General features: G+C 34.8%; 1 protein-coding gene across 6 annotated transcripts in view; it reads left to right on the top strand.

Annotated features, from left to right (window-relative positions):
- Positions 1-19,907, top strand: part of LAMA2 (laminin subunit alpha 2) — a 390,777-nt gene that overhangs the window by 333,510 nt on the left and 37,360 nt on the right. For 5 of the 6 annotated variants that reach the window (XM_035321577.1, XM_035321575.1, XM_035321580.1 and 2 more), the window contains 7 exons: positions 816-932; positions 3,585-3,767; positions 4,990-4,995; positions 6,085-6,239; positions 7,860-8,003; positions 8,862-8,995; positions 15,371-15,530. In XM_035321577.1, coding sequence (XP_035177468.1) covers positions 816-932; positions 3,585-3,767; positions 4,990-4,995; positions 6,085-6,239; positions 7,860-8,003; positions 8,862-8,995; positions 15,371-15,530 — 899 coding nt within the window. The remainder of the gene's footprint in view (positions 1-815; positions 933-3,584; positions 3,768-4,989; positions 4,996-6,084; positions 6,240-7,859; positions 8,004-8,861; positions 8,996-15,370; positions 15,531-19,907) is intronic. The other variant, XM_035321576.1, reaches the window with a different exon arrangement.

The raw sequence follows: 19,907 nt of genomic DNA, 5'->3' as shown, positions 1-19,907 counted from the left end.
TTAGCTGGAATCTCACTTTTGAAAGTTTGAAAAATTATTGCTAATGCTGATTACTATTAAAAAAAAAATCTTTAATTTTTATTCAAAAAAAAGGTGAAGAACAGAAACTTATCTGTAAAAGATAACATTAGTCTGCAACAGTCTGCAATGTACTGAATATGATACAACTATTTTAATTTATTTTTAGGACTATACCCCAAAAATAAAATCTATGTTTATTTCATAATAATTTGTGTTGTCTCCTCATATTGATGATAGGGTGATATCGCATGTTTTCCTCAGATATTACATCAACATTGGTTATCTATGAGAAAATCCATGACAGCTATGCTTTGGCCATTCCAGTTGCAGCAGTAGATGACCTGATCAGTCATGCCTCTCTGCACACAGTGTTCAAATCATTCATCCCAAGCAACCCCTTTAAGATGAAAATTTGAGTAGTAGTTGGATCTAGGAATCAAAGCTATGACTAAACTTCACTCTTGAGTCTATCATTGGGTCACTGTGTGAAATTGAGTAAATAATTCCATCTATGATTATCATTTATTATTTATATGTTTGTCATTTTTCTTGCTGTGATTATCATTTTTTTCTTTTTTTCTGTATTTTTCTTTTTTTTTTCTGTGAATCTCTTATATCAAAAGCTTTGATATAGAACAGTAAAATGTACTAAAGCATTTAGATACTACAGACGTAGGCAACCTAAAGAAACCAAAAATATTACCATTGAATCCTACAACCAGATTTACTGTATCTCCTTATTTACACTATTGAATTTCTTAATGATAAATGGCCTGCTTATTATTGCTTTAAAGAAAAGGGAGATAACCTGGACAGCATGCAGAACAGACTGAAAGATTCTGATGAGAAGAATTCCATTCTCCTGAAAGCTTTGAATGAAACCTTTGGAAAACTGTCAGCCATTCCGAATGGTAAGCTGGAAAAGTAATATAACATTTAACATGTCCTGCTCTGTTGTTAGGTGTATAAACACCTGTCATCTGTCTGATTGATCTTTTTCTGGTCCATATTGTGTCCGCTTTGATCACTGGCTGCTGTAATAAGACAAAAATAAGCTATGTTAGAGAGAACTGGTCTAAAAACAGATACCTTGTATCAGTTTGTATTTTGGCACAGTAAACAATACCAAGGTTCTGCAATTTGCAAAAGATTGGTTTCAGAATGAATTATAATTCAGAAGTTACAATACATTCTGAGGCAAATAGTCTTTTCTTTAAACCTGAAAAGTCTGTTTATGAAACTTGTGAATAAAGATCCATCATGCTTCTTACCTAAGAAAAATAAAGACCTACTGACAATGGAAAAAGCAGGATGAAATTTGCTCTTTTTGTCTTACCTCTCTATAGCAGTCATTGATTTATGCTGCAGTATCATTTCCAGTCAATTTGGCATTGTGTATCTTAGAACTGGAACAGGCTTTCCTCAATGAAACCAAAAGTAAAGCATACTTATAGTTCTGTATAAGTCCCCCTGCCCCCCCTCCAGTCTTTAATATTGATTAAAATTCCAAGTGCTGGGATGTTAGCTGCTTAGTGTTGTGATTGCGAGAGACAGAGAGCTACAATGTAGTTTCATTATAACAGACAGTGATAAACAGAATGTTTGTTTTTAGAAAACAATAAATGTTTTATCAAAGTAATTTGCTATGACTTTTCTCTCTAGGGAGCACTGCATTGTGATAAACTGAAGAAAAGTCTCTGAAGAAAATCTATATTCTCTCTCATATGTGAAGGTCTGGAAAGTCCAGACTACAAGTAAAAACTTGGCTTGAGAAATAATTTACTATTAATCTTGCACACTTTTGTGACTTCAAGATTCCAGACAACTGGAAAGTTTATTTTTAGATGTAGAGATCCTTGAAATCAGGCATTCAAAAGAATTTGCTTTAATATGTCATATTCATCTTATGCCACTTCCTGGGTTTTGACCAGACATATTGGCCTGTCTGTTTTTCTTATTGTGCACAGATAGGTGTCTCAGTCAAATAAAATGGACCTTGGAGACCAGTGGGCCCTAAGAGACAGAATAGTAAATATGAAACATGTAAAAGATACATGAAATATGCAACCATTAGCAATGTAATAAACTCTTGTCAGATTAGAGTTACAAGGTACTTGCTCTTGGGACAAGGACACTCTCATACACAAGTAGATGTGTCTTAAGAATGAAATTCAGAGCAAATAAAAGACATGGATACGAAAGTGCTGTAAATTAGTCATCCAATGGCAAAATCACTAATGAGGACAGGAGAGAAAATGACCCTGTCATATATCTCATTCTTCAAGGATTCACAGAAGCAGAGAGCAATTTAAACTAATAATTCTTGTCCATACTATTGTAATACTCAAATAAAATAGCCAAATAAAAACAGAAAGATTCAAAATGGGATGGAGGGATAGATTACCTTAGGACAAGGAGATACATATGGAGGGATAGGCATACTTTTAAAGTGTGGTTGAAAATAAATATAATTTGTATGACCAATAGAGGGAAGTAAGTCCAACTTTCTGCCAGAAAGTGCATGACCTGTAATAATGGCCTTAAAAAGAGATACTTAGATATGATGAAAATAGAAAGTGGAAAAAGGCAATCAGAGCAATCTGTTCTTTCACTTGTCAGTATTGATGATGATAATGGTTTATTAAAGGTTCAGATATATTTTCAAGGTACTGTTGTGTTCTGGGGGCTTTTCAAATCTAAAACTTCAGAAATAAGAGTGGAGTTGTTTGGAGCACAGGTATAATATATCTTTACTCAAGAAAGTAAAATTGGTTATATAATTCTCCAGAGTTCAGGATAAACCTACCCATTCTCTACAGCCTTAAGAAGCATTGTATTCTCCCTAGGCCACAGGCTTGATTGTATCACATAGTCCACAGAATATTAACGACCTACCTGAAAATATGGTTGGAAATCTATACTGTTAATCTCCTGAAATGGTGATAATACCTATGTTTCCCATGTCTTTCTACAGTTGTTGAATCAGGAATATGCAATCTTCTTCAAGCAAATCTTGAGATAAACTATCCCTTATCAACCATCTCTTAGCCAGAATAGGATAGTAAATACATCCTCCTGTGTTTTCCCCACTACTGCAGTGCAGTCTGTTAACCCCACTAACCACAAAAGGAAGCCCCAGCCAGTATGATGTGGCACTATTGCTACGTGATCATTTCAGAGGTGTCCAAATTTCTGAGCTGCACTCCAAAATTCTCATATGACTGAGGGACGCAAGAACATGTTGGAGAACACAAAGGGAAAGCAATTCCAATAACAGTTTCATGGTTTTGTGTGAAGGAGGTAGCAAAGCATGTTCCTACAACTCCACTATGGAGTTTTTTCTCTTCTTTGGAAGCATTTGTTGTCTTGAAAAACAGGGCATCTACAACCTACGTGTGCAATTAATAATGTCTTACTACATGTGAAGTAGGATCTCCTAAAAAGTAAAGAACTATACAACACAAGTTAAGATTGTAGAATTTTGGCCCAAGTTTATTCTTGAGACATATGAAGAAAACTTCTGTACTCTGGATAGTCATTTCATTATCCTTTTCTACCTACAGATACAACTATAAAGGTACAGGCAGCTAAAGACAAAGCAAGACAAGCCAACGATACAGCAAATGATGTCCTGGCCCAGATTAAAGACCTCAACCAGAATCTGCTTGGCTTGAGAAACAATTACAGTAAACTTGCAGACGATGTAGCAAAAACAAATGCTGTTGTGAAGGATCCTATCAAGAATAGTAAGATCTTTTTTTGGTTTGGTTTGGTTTGGTTTGGTTTGTTGGTGGATTTTTTTCAGTTTGTTTTCATTTCACATCCCAAAATGAAACAGAGACACTCAATAACTTCACTCCCATAGTGTTACTACGATATGTTGGGATAAAAGAAAGCTCTATAGTTTCTATATTCTGGATTTAACATTTAAGAATAACTTTTAAATCTTAGAGACTGTTGCTGGTAGTTGCAGAGAAAAGCTAACATCAGCAGGATGAACATGTAGTGGATAGATTTTTTCCACAGACTGCTCTTTAAACTATTTAGGTAGGTGAATAATTAAAGAATATGCCTTTGACTGACAATTTACCACTTGATTCATGTAAAATTCCCTGCACTAACCCAGTCTTCAGTCAATCAGATAATCACTTCTGGGAGAAATGCATGACTTCTGTCATATAAGTTACTATTTTTGGTAGAGCACTGAAGACACTTAAGAAAGATAAAGAAGAGATTCTAAGTATGTTTTTTAGAGCTCTTTTTTTGTTGTTAGTGAAGCCTGTTATCAAAAGTGACAACTGCTTTAGCATTTTCACTTTGGATATGATGGATAACATTGAATTCTAAATTACAGTGTATTTTATGGTAGATTATTAGAACATCGTATAGGAGTATGCAGAGTTGACAACAAAACCAGAATACCTTCAAAAATTGCTGAAGGACTAACTTCTCAGCTAATCTCTGCTCTCCAGGTTTTGGTCAGCTTGGCAAAGCTAGACACTTAAAAACATCCAGTTTAGGAGGTTTGTCAGTGTCATTCTATGGTCACATATCTTTTTTAAGTTCTAGCTGTACCAGTGAAAGTTAATCCCAATGGTTGTTTCTTACTGTCTTCTTATTGGAAGTTCCTGATCCCTCATCAACTGAAATATGTGTGAACTCCATCAGGCAGAGAGATCCCTATTAGTTTACACAATAAGAAAAGTAGTTATCGATTGAAATAGTGTAGTGGCAGGTTGGGGATCAAGTAGATCTACAAGGTTTGGTAGATCTACATCTGGCTTGGTAGTGATAAACAACTGGGAAGCAGCCTAAAAGCACCAATTTCTTGGCACTTGGATCTAGAATAGGGCAGATCTAGAGTCCTGTCCCTTAACTTAATTTACATTTGTGTTTAGATCTTCAAAACATCTTCTTATGTTGTATTCTGTTTTTTCTCTGTTCTTTGTCCCCTTGTCTTGGCTACAGGAATCAGTACGTATGTTCTCTTTCTTGCATTTTTTAATTGTGCCTTTTCCAGTAGATGATGTTTCACTGCTTGCCACCAAACCTTCTGCATGGTGCTTCACATTTTTAATTCATCAAAATAATCAAATAGTTATTTTTTGAAGGCTCTGAGATAAAGTGGATTGGTAACTAGCCTCACTTATGAAATCTTAAGAAACATCTTGAAGGTTTGGTATCAGTGTCTGGGTTAGTATTCAGAAACTAGATGCACAGACTGTCATGTTTTATCTAAGCAATATCCAACTTTTTTATAATTATAATTATTTCCCTTCAACCTACATTCTTTTGGTAAAATCTGATTTGTGCCTTTCACAGTCATCCACACAATCCCATACCCTCATGCTAAACAAGTGCTGCAGTCCTTACATCTTCAGAACTGTCAGAGAGAGCGCATGGATCACTAGTTGTGTGTTGAAAGGCAAAAAAGTCATTTGAAGCTTAAAGAAAAAGAGAGAGAAAAAAAATCTCCTTGTAAAAACATTAAGTTCACTTGAAGAAATACATATATATATTTGCAGTTTAGTGCCACATTTTTTATATGCTTTCAATACTCATACAGAATTTTAAGCTTCTGATCAGAAATAAAACATCTTGTAGTTGTGGCCATTCTAGTTAATTTATGAATTAACATCAAGTTAATTCAAGAATTAACTGTAGTCCTCTAGCCCTTTTGCAGAAGTTACTAATGGAAACTAACAAGTTTTCATTAATCTAGCATATTTCTTCAAAGCTACAGTTAGAAAAAGCAAGTAAATACTTAGTGCATAACTGTATTATACTATAGCAAATATAGTGTCACCCTGACCTGAGGCACAGTTACTGCTTCAAAATCCAGCTTTAACATCTGTATTTGCTACTATTGCTAATTTATCTTAATTCTAAATATTCTTAAATGGTCTTATTCTGTTAAGGTAGCTTCCTAGTCAGTGTATACGTCATAGTAGCATGTAATATTGCCTGAGTATTTGTGCAGAATTTTCTTGATTTTTTTTTATTGCAATTTATAATTATTGTCTGGCATCGCTCTAAAATTCTGCCTTGTTCTTTCTTGTGAAGTTGCTGATGCAGATTCCAGCATAAAACACCTAGAAAAAGAATCAGATCGCTTACTAGATAAACTCAAGCCAATCAAAGAACTTCAGGATAACTTAGGGAAAAACATTTCTCAGATAAAAGAGCTGATAAACCAAGCTCGGAAGCAAGCTAATTCGGTAAGCCTTTTCTCTCAATAAGATTACCTTTTGAGTTTTGTTAGGATTTTATTTTTGAATTTTCTCTTTCTTTTCCATGAGCTGAATCCTTTCTAATTCTAAAAATGTGTAGAGAAAGCAAGGAATGGGATATAATTTCTCAGATAAGCAGAGAATATTCCAATAATTTTCACTCTGTGTCTTGTTTCTTCATTTAAAAGTTAAACATATGACATCTGTAGGAATGATTATGGAAAAGTTATTATTTAAGAAGTACCATGGATGATAGTACAGCAGGAGAATCACCACATCATTGTTTGTTGTGAAAAATATATATATATATATATTGTTTCTTTTTGTTTTGCCTCAAAACTGATATTAAGCCCCTATTTTCAGTTCACAGAACTTGTATTACCTGAGAATGTGGAGTTCTGAGAACTCAAACTTGGGCTAAGAGCATATTTCTAGTTTCGTTGTTGAGTGTGGTGTCCATCTCCCTGATTCAGTAATACTCCAAACTTGAAGATCAGCTTGTTAATTCTAGGTTATTCAGCTTGTGACACAATGTAACAAGGGGAAAAAAGAGTTCTTGAAGATGGTACATAAGGAAATTTCCTGAAAAAGAGGTTAGGAAACAAAACCCTACAGAATAATAGGAACCCACGAAGGAAGTGTATAGCATATACTCAATGAGATTTGCTCACGATATAAAGACAGGTTACACTGATGAAATTGTTTTCTTCTTATGTTTGTCTTCTGTCTGAAGGCTTCAAAATTACTTGCTCAGCATTTCTGAGTTAAAAAAGTAATGTTTGGTCCTAGAATGGATCTCATTTTTGACAAAGTTTGCCATAAGCAAAAGTCACCTTTTTAGCAAGTCTACCATTATTTGCATCTACTCTAATACATAAACATGTCTAGCTGGAATTGAAATACCATTGGACTGTCATTATGTCTATGTTGGCAATATGAAAGCAAACAGTATACTGTTTCTATCTGTGCTCAGAACCTGAGGAAACTAACACACATGTCCAAATGTGTATGTCACCTGAGCTGTGGAAATGAAACCTAGTGAAGAACACCAACTCCATCAGGGGCTATGATATAACAGCAATAGACATAAGTGTTGGTTTAAAAAAAAAAAAAAAAAAAAAAAAAAACTGTAGGAGTATTAAATTAGCATAATCAAAGAAATTGCAAGAAAAATAGATCTTCCTGTCTACCCCAAAGCAGTGTGCTGCGAATCCTTCAGGAGCACTGCATATTTTCCTGGCATTATATTCTAGTTATAGCCTATCTCCACTGTCAGAATTCCCCTGCTGCTTGTGTTAGACCAGTGCATCTTCTAGCTATTTTAATCCATACAGTTTGTCCTTTCACACCTGAATGCCAGAAAGAGCTTCTATTGCCTTTCAATCAAAATATAAGAAACAATCCCAAAAAGAAAATTCCATTTCTACCTCCTATCTATATCCAAGCAACTCCTTGCTACATGTAACATAGAAATGGTAAGGAAGAATAAAAAAATAAAAAATAATAATAATTAAAAAAAAAATAAACATAGTTATTTAGAAGCCTCTTAAGTTACTTCTGTAATAATAAGCAGTAAACTGAATTATTTCTGCTCTGCTTTTTTTGAAGATCAAAGTGTCCGTGTCTTCTGGAGGCAATTGTATTCGCACATACAGACCAGAAATAAAGAAGGGAACATACAACACTGTCATTGTCAATGTGAAGACTGTAGTTGCTGACAATCTGCTTTTTTACCTTGGAAGTGCCAAGTTTGTAAGTGTGTCTCCTGCTTTTCCTGTCAGCATTGCTCAATCAAATCAGATTACTGACAAATGCAGAAGATGAAAAAGGCTTATTTTTTCCTCCTCAAGGCTTCAAAGCAATAGTTGAGGGCCTATGATAAACCAGACATTTACTGTCTTTAGTATTAGCATAAGGACTTCTAAAATACAATCACCAAATGTTTTTTTTATATTTTTAATTAGATATGAAATCTGAGACTTCTGCATGAACTGCATTAGAGCTTTAAAATTCACAGTGCAACCAGAGTAAACTTTGGGTTGGTTGTAGGTTTTCCCTTGGGAAAGAAGTAGCTAATCATCTTGCATCTGTCAAAGCTACAACTGCAAGCATAATGATGATGAATGATTCCATTTCCCATGAGCACTCTAGAATAATCAATAATGATTCTGTAAATGGAAAAAATATTCTATTTCTAACATTTTGATTTATACATTGTATTTACCTAATACAAAATGAAGAGGCAAGATAGTATCATATATTAGCCTAGAATCCTGACATGTTTCTGCCATCCAATGGATGTTTTACAAATAATGTTTGTCTCAGTTAAATCCTTCTCTTAGTGCCTATAATATTAACATTTCTGTATGTTTAGCAGCAATTTGCTACGTATCACTAACAGATGTCATTTGCCATCTTTGTCTTATTTGAACCAAGGAAAGCAGGGAAAAAACAATCCCATTCTTAGTGACTCTGAGAGTTATTTTTCATACTTCATTATATATGGGTTTCTGATGCTCCATTCTGATGCCTTCTGAAATGGGAAGAGTTCTGGAGAGCTTCCTTTAATGAGAGTGTGAGATTGCTTCTATTTTCATATTTTCCATGTAGACTGACTTCTTGGCCATTGAGATGCGCAAAGGCAAGGTGAGCTTCCTGTGGGATGTGGGATCTGGTGTTGGACGGGTAGAGTATCCAGATCTGACCATTGATGATGGGTTTTGGTACCGGATTGAAGCCTCTAGGCAAGTATACATTTCACTTTCAAGGTTTGGTTCCTAAAGAAAAAATGGCTAAATTAAGCAAGTTCTGTTTCCAATCCACTCTCCTTGAGTTTACATGTCTCAGGTTTATAGAAGTATTTACTACATCTGAAACATCTAATTTTAAAACAAGATGTTGTCATAAATATGAGAAATGGTAGGCTGGTTTAGTGGAAACTTTTGAACCTACGCCCAATAGTACCAAAAGTGAATACACTACAGTTGCTATTGAAATACGAATTGTTCTGTATCAAGAATTTATTTTCATCATGCATTTCCCCTTTAGTATCAACAGTCTATGACTGCTTCTATTCCCTTCTTTTTACCTATCACTCTATCAATTCTCTTCTTCAGTTAGCATCCTTTAAAAATCAGTACAGGTTTTGACAATCAAACAGATAACTACTATTCTTTCCACCTTCAATTTCAAAGAGTAGCACAATTTCTGAATGTCAGGTCTTGATACAATACTGCAAATGAGTGGTCTGTCATACATCAGCATCTTGATTCTTACTCAAACTGCCATTTCCATAGCTAGAATGTCTCTTCAAACTGGAGGTATTTCAAAAGATACAGCTTATGAAAAAATCAAGGATAAAATATTCTGGAAACTATACTTTGTACTTCTGTGAGATCAGTTGTTGAATGCTTTTGAGCTTTAGAAATAGGAAATTGTAGAATGGTTTGGGTTGGAAGGGACCTTAAAGACCATCAAGTTCCAACACCCCTACCCCCACCAGACCAGGTTGCCCAAAACCCCATCCATCCGGGCCTCGAATACTTCCAGGGATGTGGCACCCACACCTTCTCTGGGCAACCTGTTCCAGGGCTTCACCACCCTCTAAGTAAAGAATTTCCTACTAATGTCTAATCTTTTAATCTCTTTTAGTTTAATGCCTTGTCCTATTGCTGCACTCCCTGACAAAGAGTCCCTCTCCAGCATTCATGTAGGCCCCTTTTAGGTACTGGAAGGCCATTATAAGGTCTCCAGTCTTTTCTCCAGGCTGATTTTGAACTCCAAATCCCTCAACCTGTCTGCATAGGAGTAGTGCTCCAGACCTTTGATCATCTTCATGATGATCAAATACAGATACATTAATATTCAAATTTCACATAACTTGAATCCTGTATTTTCCATTTATATAGAACAGATATTACATAAGGTATAATATTTACAGCATAAGGATTAGATAACTATGTTCTTTATCCTCTATTTCTGAACAGATCTTAATAATTCAGGTGACATCATCTATATTGAAATCTGGTATGAAGCTAATTCTTGTTGCATCCATACATGTTAATTTCATGTCATATTAAACATAGAAGTGATAGTGCTGTCAGATAATGAGAGAAAGAAAGAAAATCACTCTAATTCCAGTTACATCCATAGCTCTGAGAGGAGGAAATGGCATTCAATTTAAATAATTTAGTGAAATCACAAAAATCAGACATTCAGAGCAGATAAATAAATAAAATTATGGTACTTGCTCTTGAAGCTGGCTTAATGAAGCCTTACTGCTTGGAAAACGCAAACTGTGGTACAATAGGAATTGTTGAAATCTTCGTCATTTCATATTATGCATAGTGAAGCAAGTTCATGACACAGTAATGTCAAACTTCCATTTACAAGAAGGCTGCTTCAGCAGAATATGGAGCCAGGACATGGTATGAAAATTCACACATCCAACAAACGCACATTGCCTATTAAACTGCTTATTCTGGATATATAGGGTGTGCATGCTATTAGTTTTAAACAAACTGCTGGATCAGCAATTTGGAACAATTACAGCTGCACAAATCTGAAGTACAGAGCATCATTCAGGAGAATTACATTGCAGAGTCATTAGTTGGATTGTGGGATCAAGACAAAAGAACTCAGGACTGATTTTGCATTCTTAAGGCAGACTTCATAAATAACATACCTTACTGAAGATTTTCCAACTTTGAATGTTTTAGTCCATTTGATAACTCTCCTTGGACTCCCTTCATAAGCTGTAGGACTTATCTCATTCACTCACCTTTTTTCTCTAAATTTCTGCCCAGTTGCAGCTACTGATTTTTTTCAGCAACCTGTAAGTTGCCAGAACAGCCAGAACAGGGCATCCACTTACAGGGGGCATATAAAATTAAATTTTGGCCTTGCTGAATTTTGATTTGGATTTCAGTGGCAACACGCATTGACACAGGTTAATAATGATATGGTAGGTTTAAACATTCTTACAGCAGTTTTTAACCAAGGATCCCAAAAGGCCATGTGAAGATGTGGTAGCACAGAGGTCATGAATTTCTCAAAATCATTTAGTATATTGAGTGAAGTCTAAATATGAAACAGCTGACTGTTGAATAATGATCAGGGATATTCAGTTCTTTTAACTTCTGGGCCAAAATTTCCCATCTGTTAAGACCAATTTAACAATTACTGCATCTGTTTTTCTCAGAGTTTAATTTTTCTCACTTTTTTATTTAAAGTATACTAATACTTTGCTTGATATTGTATATGCAGAGGTTATCATGGAAATCTTTTAAATTTTATTTGTATGGAATTAAAGTAAAATTTATTTATTCCATTAGTGTAGCATATGCTTATGGAATAAGCAATTCCCCATGCTTTGATGGTACAGGAACTTAACTATCACAGAGTTACTTACCTGTTGCAGAGACAAATCTTACCAAGAATTACTATCAATCAAAGTGTCAATTAATTAAGGAAAATATGGCATAAACAGTTTGCAACAAAAATATTTGAGACAAGCTTGCAACATGCAAACTGTCAGTTTTGTGGAACCACCAAATACATGCTAGAGTATTTTTGAGGTGCTCTAGATCAGTGAAACAATGTCACTTGACTTCAGCAGGCTTCAATTAGGAGCAGAATGTGATGAGCTGTGATGTTAATCAAGTGCACTCTAAGTATTATCATTGTTAATGACAGAGTTTAAGCAGCACCCTTCCTTTAAGGACGAAAGACAGTTGAATCAGAAGTTCATAGTAAACACATCCAGCCCAGCTCAGCAAGAATTCAGTCGTAAACTACAGTAGCAAATCTAAATCATACTTTCTAGTAAAGGTTTTCTTTGCTCTCAAGGCATCAAGGAGCAGAGATTTCTTCATGGTATTCTGTAATCTAATGTTGATGACTTGCAAAAGTCATCTCATTTGCATCATGCATCTCCTAATAAGCATATCCTACATGCATGCTATTGTAAAATGTTTTCAGATAATCAGCCACTGATTACATCTTTAATCCACCAGTTTTGCAAGAACTGACTCTCTCGAACAGTATTTTCTAACCTGATAACTTGTCATGCTTTGGACACCAATGTCATTTTGCTGTCACGGTAGCCAAGTTCTTTCTTCAAGCTCAGTTGTCCTCCCTAAATAAGAGAGAATTATTTATGGAAGAGACTGTCATTAGTCTTTCAATCTGTTTGAAGATTAAATACACCCATGCTATTAGTGACATATTAAGCACCCTAAAAAGTGTCAATCTGCTCAGTGGCTTCTGTGTTACTGCACTTGGATGCTTTTAAACTAGTTTCACTGAATCGTGATTTCAGCACAATAGAGATTGAAAGTGCTAATGACTTTCTTTCAGAGAGCATCAAACATAAGCAGTTCAGTAAAAGTCTCTAGTAACTGTTAGTCTTTCAACAATTACTACATTGAGAACTATATTTTGAAGTCCTTTAGGGCTTCGCATCGATAAACCTTCTGGGAAAAAAAAAAAAAAAAGTCAAAATTTGGAATTTCTGTCGCATAAAAAGCTATCTACTTAGCATTCAGTTGATTTAGGAATAAAAGGTAAAATATTGTAATTAAAAGGAGCTTGCAACAACAACAAATCATTTAGAAGAATGTGGATTGCTTTAGCCCACTACTTTAAAATGACTGGGAGTAACTCTATGTTCACAGACCCCAGATGTCATTTAGGAGATTCCCTGAGAGTCCCATCTATGTTGTTTCCAGGGTTGGCAGATCAAGCTAGAAGTGATTGAAAAGCTCCTGTATTTCTCTGCAAATGTGCGGTTTTCTCATTGAAAATTGATAACCCTGTCTCCAGGGGAGACAAGATGGCATAGATTCAAAAAGATATTTCCCATTGAATGGAAATCCTCAAAATAATTTGCAATCCTGCTTCACAGCTCAGGAGAAATTTATCATGACTGACACATCACAACTAAACTAAAACCTTTTTTTCTCCTTTTTTTTTTTTTTAATTTTGAATTACTTATTTCTAGTAATGTGATACTTCATAAGACAACTCTCAATTTCTTCTGTTTTTTGGGTGGTAGGTTCTGAGTCAAAGGAATTTCTTAAGAAGTTGTTTGTTTGTTTGACATTAAATGCATAGTTTTCCATGATTTTACCATTCTCTAGAGCCCTGGTCCAGCAAACTTTCTAAGTGCAAAGATTATGTAAGTATGGGATAGCAATGTCATCTTTTAGCTTTTTCACTAGCCTAAGTTATGCATTCTTCCATTAAATGTGATTTCTTCAAGTAAAGCTTCATTAAAGAGAATGACAATTTTTCATGGAAGTCATGCTTTCAACTTTTAGTTTACTTGTTACTTCAATGCCCCAAGCCAATCTTTTTTTTTTTTTTTTTTTTCTTTCCTAATTAGACAAAAAATGAATTTTTCATATGTACGTGCAGCAAAGTTCAGGAGTTTAGAAAATTAAAGGGTTTGTTTGTTTGTTTGTTTTACATTCTAGCTGTGACTTATTATCTTTATAGGATAGATGGGCAACTTTTTAATCTAGAAAAACTATATAGGCAATTTTTTGGTGAATTTTATCATATTTATTTAATCAGCTTTCTTCTTTCTTTCCCTAGAAACAAAATATAGACAAAATCATAGATATAAAATCTATTTTATGAGAAAAATCTGTTGTGTTTTTTGTTGGGTTTCATTTGTTTTAGCTTGAGAACACGTAGTATTTAATTTTTAGAGTATAAATAAGTAGCCAACAAAATACAGCAGGTCATCTAAAAAAATATAGTCATTCTTGACCAATGTACACTCACTGTAAACTGATATGGAAAAAAAATAAAGAAAATAAGCTTTATTTAAAAGTGTATTTCTGTATTAATTATCAACCATATATTTTTTTAAAGTTCTCTAATAATGAATATTTCAGTGCTTGTTAGAGTTTCAAGATTAGGCATCTGTGTTAGGAATTTCCAAATTAACTTGCCAATGGTCATGTGAGGTCTGACTTCCTATTAAAAATGAGATAAAGCAGCCATTTCCGAAGTTTCCATCCCTAAATCCACAGTACATGGTCTCCCTCTTCCTACCTCATCTCCCTGCCACTCCTCCACCACATTAATGAACATACTAGGTACTTCATCTGCACATGATAGGATTTGGCTCACACTCCTTGCTTATTTCTACAGTCATATGATGACCTGATAAGAAATTATATGAGTTGGTTGTGCTCCAGCTGTCTGAGAGGAATCAATTTATGGTGCGGCCGTAAATGCCTATTAGTTTACTTCAGAATAAAAGCTACTATTGATACTTCTGTAAGATACTAAAATGTTACAGAAGTTAACTGCAAGGGATTCAAAATTATTCAAAGTATTTCAAAGTTTTCTTTGAAATACCTTTCACTGTACCTGAATCATCTCTCTCCATGTTCTGTTCCTTCTGTTGTAAAAATCCAGCAGCCAATTCTTTCCATGCCAGTCACTATATTAACATAACGACCTAAGGAGTAGAAAAAGAACTGCTGCAGATACTATTAACAAATGGTAAATCCTTTTATTATTATTGTTATCATCAATATTTGATGTGGTTTGTAGAGGACAATACCAACCACTGGTTTTTTGCCTGTTAGATAAGCATAGAGCACCACTGTAGAAAATGCAAAATCTGTGCATCACAGTGAAGCAAACTGAAGTACTTTGTCACTTGATCATTCATTTTATTGCAAAAATAACCTAATAAATCTTACAAAATTCAAAATTCAAAAATTTAATTTGGATCCTTGCCTACCTCATTTGTTACGTCCAGAAACGATTACTGAAGTTTAATTTCATCACAACATTGGAAAAAAAAAAAAAAAAAAAAAAAAAAAAAAAGGTTTCTTGTTTTAGTTAGTGAAGTTCCACTTCATCTGTATAATGATTTTTTTGCATAAGGGGGATAGAAGTGAAGGAAAAAAAAAAAAAAGAAAAAAAAGCTGTTTTAAACTTAAAAAGACAAAAGGGTCTATTCGCTTACATCACAATTAAACGTATAGAGACGTGTATTACTGATTTGTATTCAAAGATGCTGTCCAAAACAGACTGATTACTGTATTTGGTTTAACTATTGACTCTGTGTGCCTTATTTATATTGTTCAAATGTCTAGGACTGGGAAAAATGGCACGATATCGGTGCGAGCTCTGGATGGTCCCAAAGCCAGTATTGTGCCAGCCACATTCAGTGCTGTCTCTCCACCTGGATATACCATTCTGGATGTAGATGCTAATGCTATGCTGTTTGTTGGAGGCTTAACTGGAAAAATAAAGGTAACGTATAGCAAGGCACTAGTGTATTAAATGATTATTTATGTGGACACTTTCCATGATTTTTTACAATAAAAATAGTAAGCTTTAGTGTGTTGGAGTCATTGTAGGAAGTGCTTTAGTAGCACATGTGCTCTTGAAAGATTATTAGGATTTGCCTAGAGATGTAGTTGTGAAGACCTAAAGTTTCTCTGCCCACCCTGTAACTTGTGATCAGAAGCTGGCTACAGTGGTCCATTAGTTGTTTAGCCCAAACAACTAATTCCCACTGGGTAGCTGGATGCTTTGCCTTTGCATTGCTGCCCCAACAGGCTTTTGGTGTCATAGTGACAGGAACTTATTTCTGTTTCCATACATTCCTGGTCTCCTAACAATGCATATATACATGTAACAAAGGAATACATATAACAATATGTATTCCTTTGCATTCAGTATTTTTTTCTTGTACCTGCAGTATTGCTTCCTCCTTTGCAGTATACTTTTGGTTGTTTTACTTTATTTTCTTAATTTTTGTTCCTGTTTTTCTGCTGTACAACCTTTCTTTTAAACTGCTACTTGCATCTGATCCCTGATCTATTTTCTCTTCCTTTTTCCCATTTATTTTTCTGGTGACTGCTTGTACATTGCTTAATTTAATGGGAATGAATATAAGATTTATGCCAAATAAAATGAATGAAAATATTTTGGTAAAAATGTTCTCCAATAAGTAGCAATTAACATATATGTTCCAGTGAAATCCTTTACAAAACAGTTTTGTTCCTAATCAATATTTTGATTTTTTTAATATTGAACATCTTAACATTACCAAAAAATAATTTAACAGGAAAAAAAAATAATAATAATAAAAAATAACATTTAAACATTCCTAATCAGAGAACTTAAGGAACTTTTTTTTGAACTAAGGTTTTTACATGTCCTTGAATATTGAAGTAGCACATTATTTTATGGTTCAACTTTCTAGATTTTAGAAATTTCAGCTTTCTAGATTGTTCTGGTCTTAGAATATGTGTATAGATGTTCCCGTTCAGACGGGAAACAGAGAACTATTTGGCTGCACATACCACTTTTCAAGACAAAGAGAAAATAAGAGGATACAAGAAAAATAGAAAATGTAGATTCTACTTACTTGAAATCAATGTCTTGTAGTCAGCTTTATCTTAAAATATACCATACATTTTGGAGCACAGTCATTTTCAAACTTGAACAAATTCATAGCTCATTATGTATTAGAAAGAGCAAACTTTGTCATCTTTTCCTATGTTCTCAGTGCAGCCTGGTTTGCTCTCTGCCTTCCAGCTTTCTATCTACAACTAAAGGTGTTTGCTTTCTTCTGTGAGCCATAAACAGGAATCCTTGAAACATATTTCTACAAATTACTGGATCATCAGTTGCTAAAAGCAGCTCTCTACTGCAGAGATCAGCGACCCTTACAAATGAGAATGGCCTCACTGTCTCTCTGTACTCTGTACCTCTGATCTGCTTTCTCAAAGGCAATGGAAATAAAGCAGGAAGAGGTGGTTTATCTCCCACACCTAATAATTCTCAGTTTTCTTACATTCTTGGTTATTATTTTTTTATGTTCGATAAATGCTAGTTTCTACTGTTGTTTTCACCAGTAACAAATTTAATTACATTGGCATTATGTCCCATTTCTTACTTGCCATAATAACTCAGTGGAATAAACACTCCACTGAGCAGACTTGGAACTGTTCATTGCTTGCAGTATTTTGTATAGCTATAATGACCAAAGACTCAAATGCACACAAGCCCATAGAGTCTATGAGGATGTTTATGCCTACCCAGTCAGAGTCTGACTGCTAGCTCAGGAAGATAGACTGGATCAATCAGGTAACAATCATAAATGCCAGAATCATGATTTAAATAATTTAATTGTTCCACATTGAGACTTTGGTTAATAAATTATTTAAATTTCATTGAATCAGTTGAGACTATTGAAAATAAGTGGTTGAGTGGTTTTTGGCCTGTTATCTTTGGGTGATCCACTGGAGAAGTCATGAAACTTCAAATTCAACTGCCAACCCAAACTCAAGTCTTATCTGAATTATATTTCAGATTTCACTTGTGAGTTAGCAGAGCACAAGTGGGGCAAGTACTGAAGCATAATAGCACGATTTATATATGCACAGGTCTAGAACATGTTACAGTAATACAGCAACTGCTGTTTTGTTTCATGGCATAAAGTAGTCTTGTGCCTAATCCAAACTTCCGAAGGAAAGCTGTCACGTTAGGCTAATAAAAGTGTATGTTTTACTTGAAGTCATCTCTACATTTAAGTTTTATAAATATTTTATTGTTACATAATTTTTTTTTAATATTGGAACGGGCTGCCCAGGGAAGTGGTGGAGTCACCATCCCTGGAGGTCTTTAAAAGACGTTTAGATGTAGAGCTTAGGGATATGGTTTAGTGGGGACTGTTAGTGTTAGGTCAGAGGTTGGACTTGATGATCTTGAGGTCTCTTCCAACCTAGAAAATGCTGTGATTCTGTGATAAAGTGCTGTTAGTATTGCAGCCTCATGGTAGAAAAAGTGCAGCAAAGGTGTAGAGTGATCATATCTATTATTTGAGTAACCAGGCCCCAAAGCTGGCACCTACCACTCCAAAGAAATATCAGACCCCCTTAACAAAGGTCATCTTACTTAATTTACGTTGGGTTTCAAAATATTTAACATTATATATGATGCCTATTATTTCAGTTTTATTAGGTAATATTATTAGTATTTATTTGGAGTTTTATTTATTATTTAAATACTAACATTATTTGAATAGCACTCAACAATAATTACTTAATGATGAAGCTTCATGAAGCTGTATTTAAGAAAAAGTTAGAAATATAAAAAGGCAAAGAATCTCTAGAGGGAATAGGGTTCAAAGGCTCTTGATGAATCTTGTTAAACAAAAGGGCTTGGGACGTAGTAATGTAGTAGTAATATCTGAACCCTTTACTGAATGCTTTTCTTTCTTGCTTTAGTTAGATAAAGTGAGGCACAGGTGGATACTGAGCAGACTTCAGCATGTAAGACAGTTTTAGGATCAAGAGTGAGGTGCAGTACTGAACCAGAACAGAAACTATGGCTGCTGCAGAAAATTAGATGGCAAATTAATTAAAAAATACCTAATAACATTCTTTTTTTTCACAGAATCACAGAATAGTCTAGGTTGGAAGAGACCTCCAAGATCACCGAGTCCAACCTCTGACCTAACACTAACAGTCCCCACTAAACCATATCCCTAAGCTCTACATCTAAATGTCTTTTAAAGACCTCCAGGGATGGTGACTCAACCACTTCCCTGGGCAGCCTATTCCAGTGACTAACAACCCGTTCAGTAAAGAAGTTCTTCCTAATATCCAACCTAAACCTCCCCTGGCACAACTTTAGCCCATTCCCCCTCATCCTGTCACCAGGCACGTGGTAGAACAGACCAACCCCCACCTCACTACAGCCTCCCTTGAGGTACCTGTAGAGTGCAATAAGGTCACCCCTGAGCCTCCTCTTCTCCAGGCTAAACAGTCCCAACAGTTTGTTGTTTTTGGTTGGTTGGTTGGTTGGTTTTGAATACTAGTCATCATATGGTAGATTTGTCAAGTTCACAAAATTAGGTGTTAAACTAAGAATCTTTTCTAAAACTGTGAATGTTTTGGACATTTGTCAAGGTCACTGATATTTTTTAAATCTTTTCATATTATTGGGTTTTGGGCAGCATGATCAGATAGACATTAGATTTGTCCTTAGAGTTTCAGCTACAGCCCTTTTTGAAAGAATGCTCATTTTCAGTTTTTAAAAACATCTTTCATTTGACTTGAGTAGTAGAAGACTATGATGCATAGATGTCATGATTTTCTCAGAAGTGACATTAAGTTCATACTTGTTACTAATTAAAACCTTCCAAATTACCTTGGGAAATATCAACAGCACTTTAAGTCTTTTGAGTCATAGTTTTGCTTGAATATTTTCAAGTTGCACTTCTTCATATTCTCTTGCAAGATCTTAATATTCATAATTGCCATGTGGAAAACAGCAGGTGCTTGTCTATCTCAAATAGCTAAATATATAGATTTTCAATCAGTTCATACTGATGAAATGAAATTTAAATGAAACCAGGTATTTTTAGAAAGATCTTTCTTAGGTGAGTACTTGTGTACTGCCATGTAGTACCATAGTATCATCAAACAAGCGTTACCCCCCATGTGTGACCCAGGCTTGATGAGTTTTGATGTGTTAAAAGTTTTAATCACTTTGCCATCTGCACGTTTTTCAGCATCCAAAATTCAGCATGACCTTTACAGGTGTAGCCAGCTGAGTCCACATTCGGTCTTTGAGCTTGGATGGTCTGCTGAATTTCAAGGCTTTTGAGAAGCG

Source organism: Oxyura jamaicensis, chromosome 3 (assembly GCF_011077185.1).
Source record: "Oxyura jamaicensis isolate SHBP4307 breed ruddy duck chromosome 3, BPBGC_Ojam_1.0, whole genome shotgun sequence".
NCBI classification, from domain to species: Eukaryota; Metazoa; Chordata; class Aves; order Anseriformes; family Anatidae; genus Oxyura; species Oxyura jamaicensis.
Note: the sequence above shows the minus strand (reverse complement) of the source record. Positions and strands in the feature narration are given on the sequence as shown.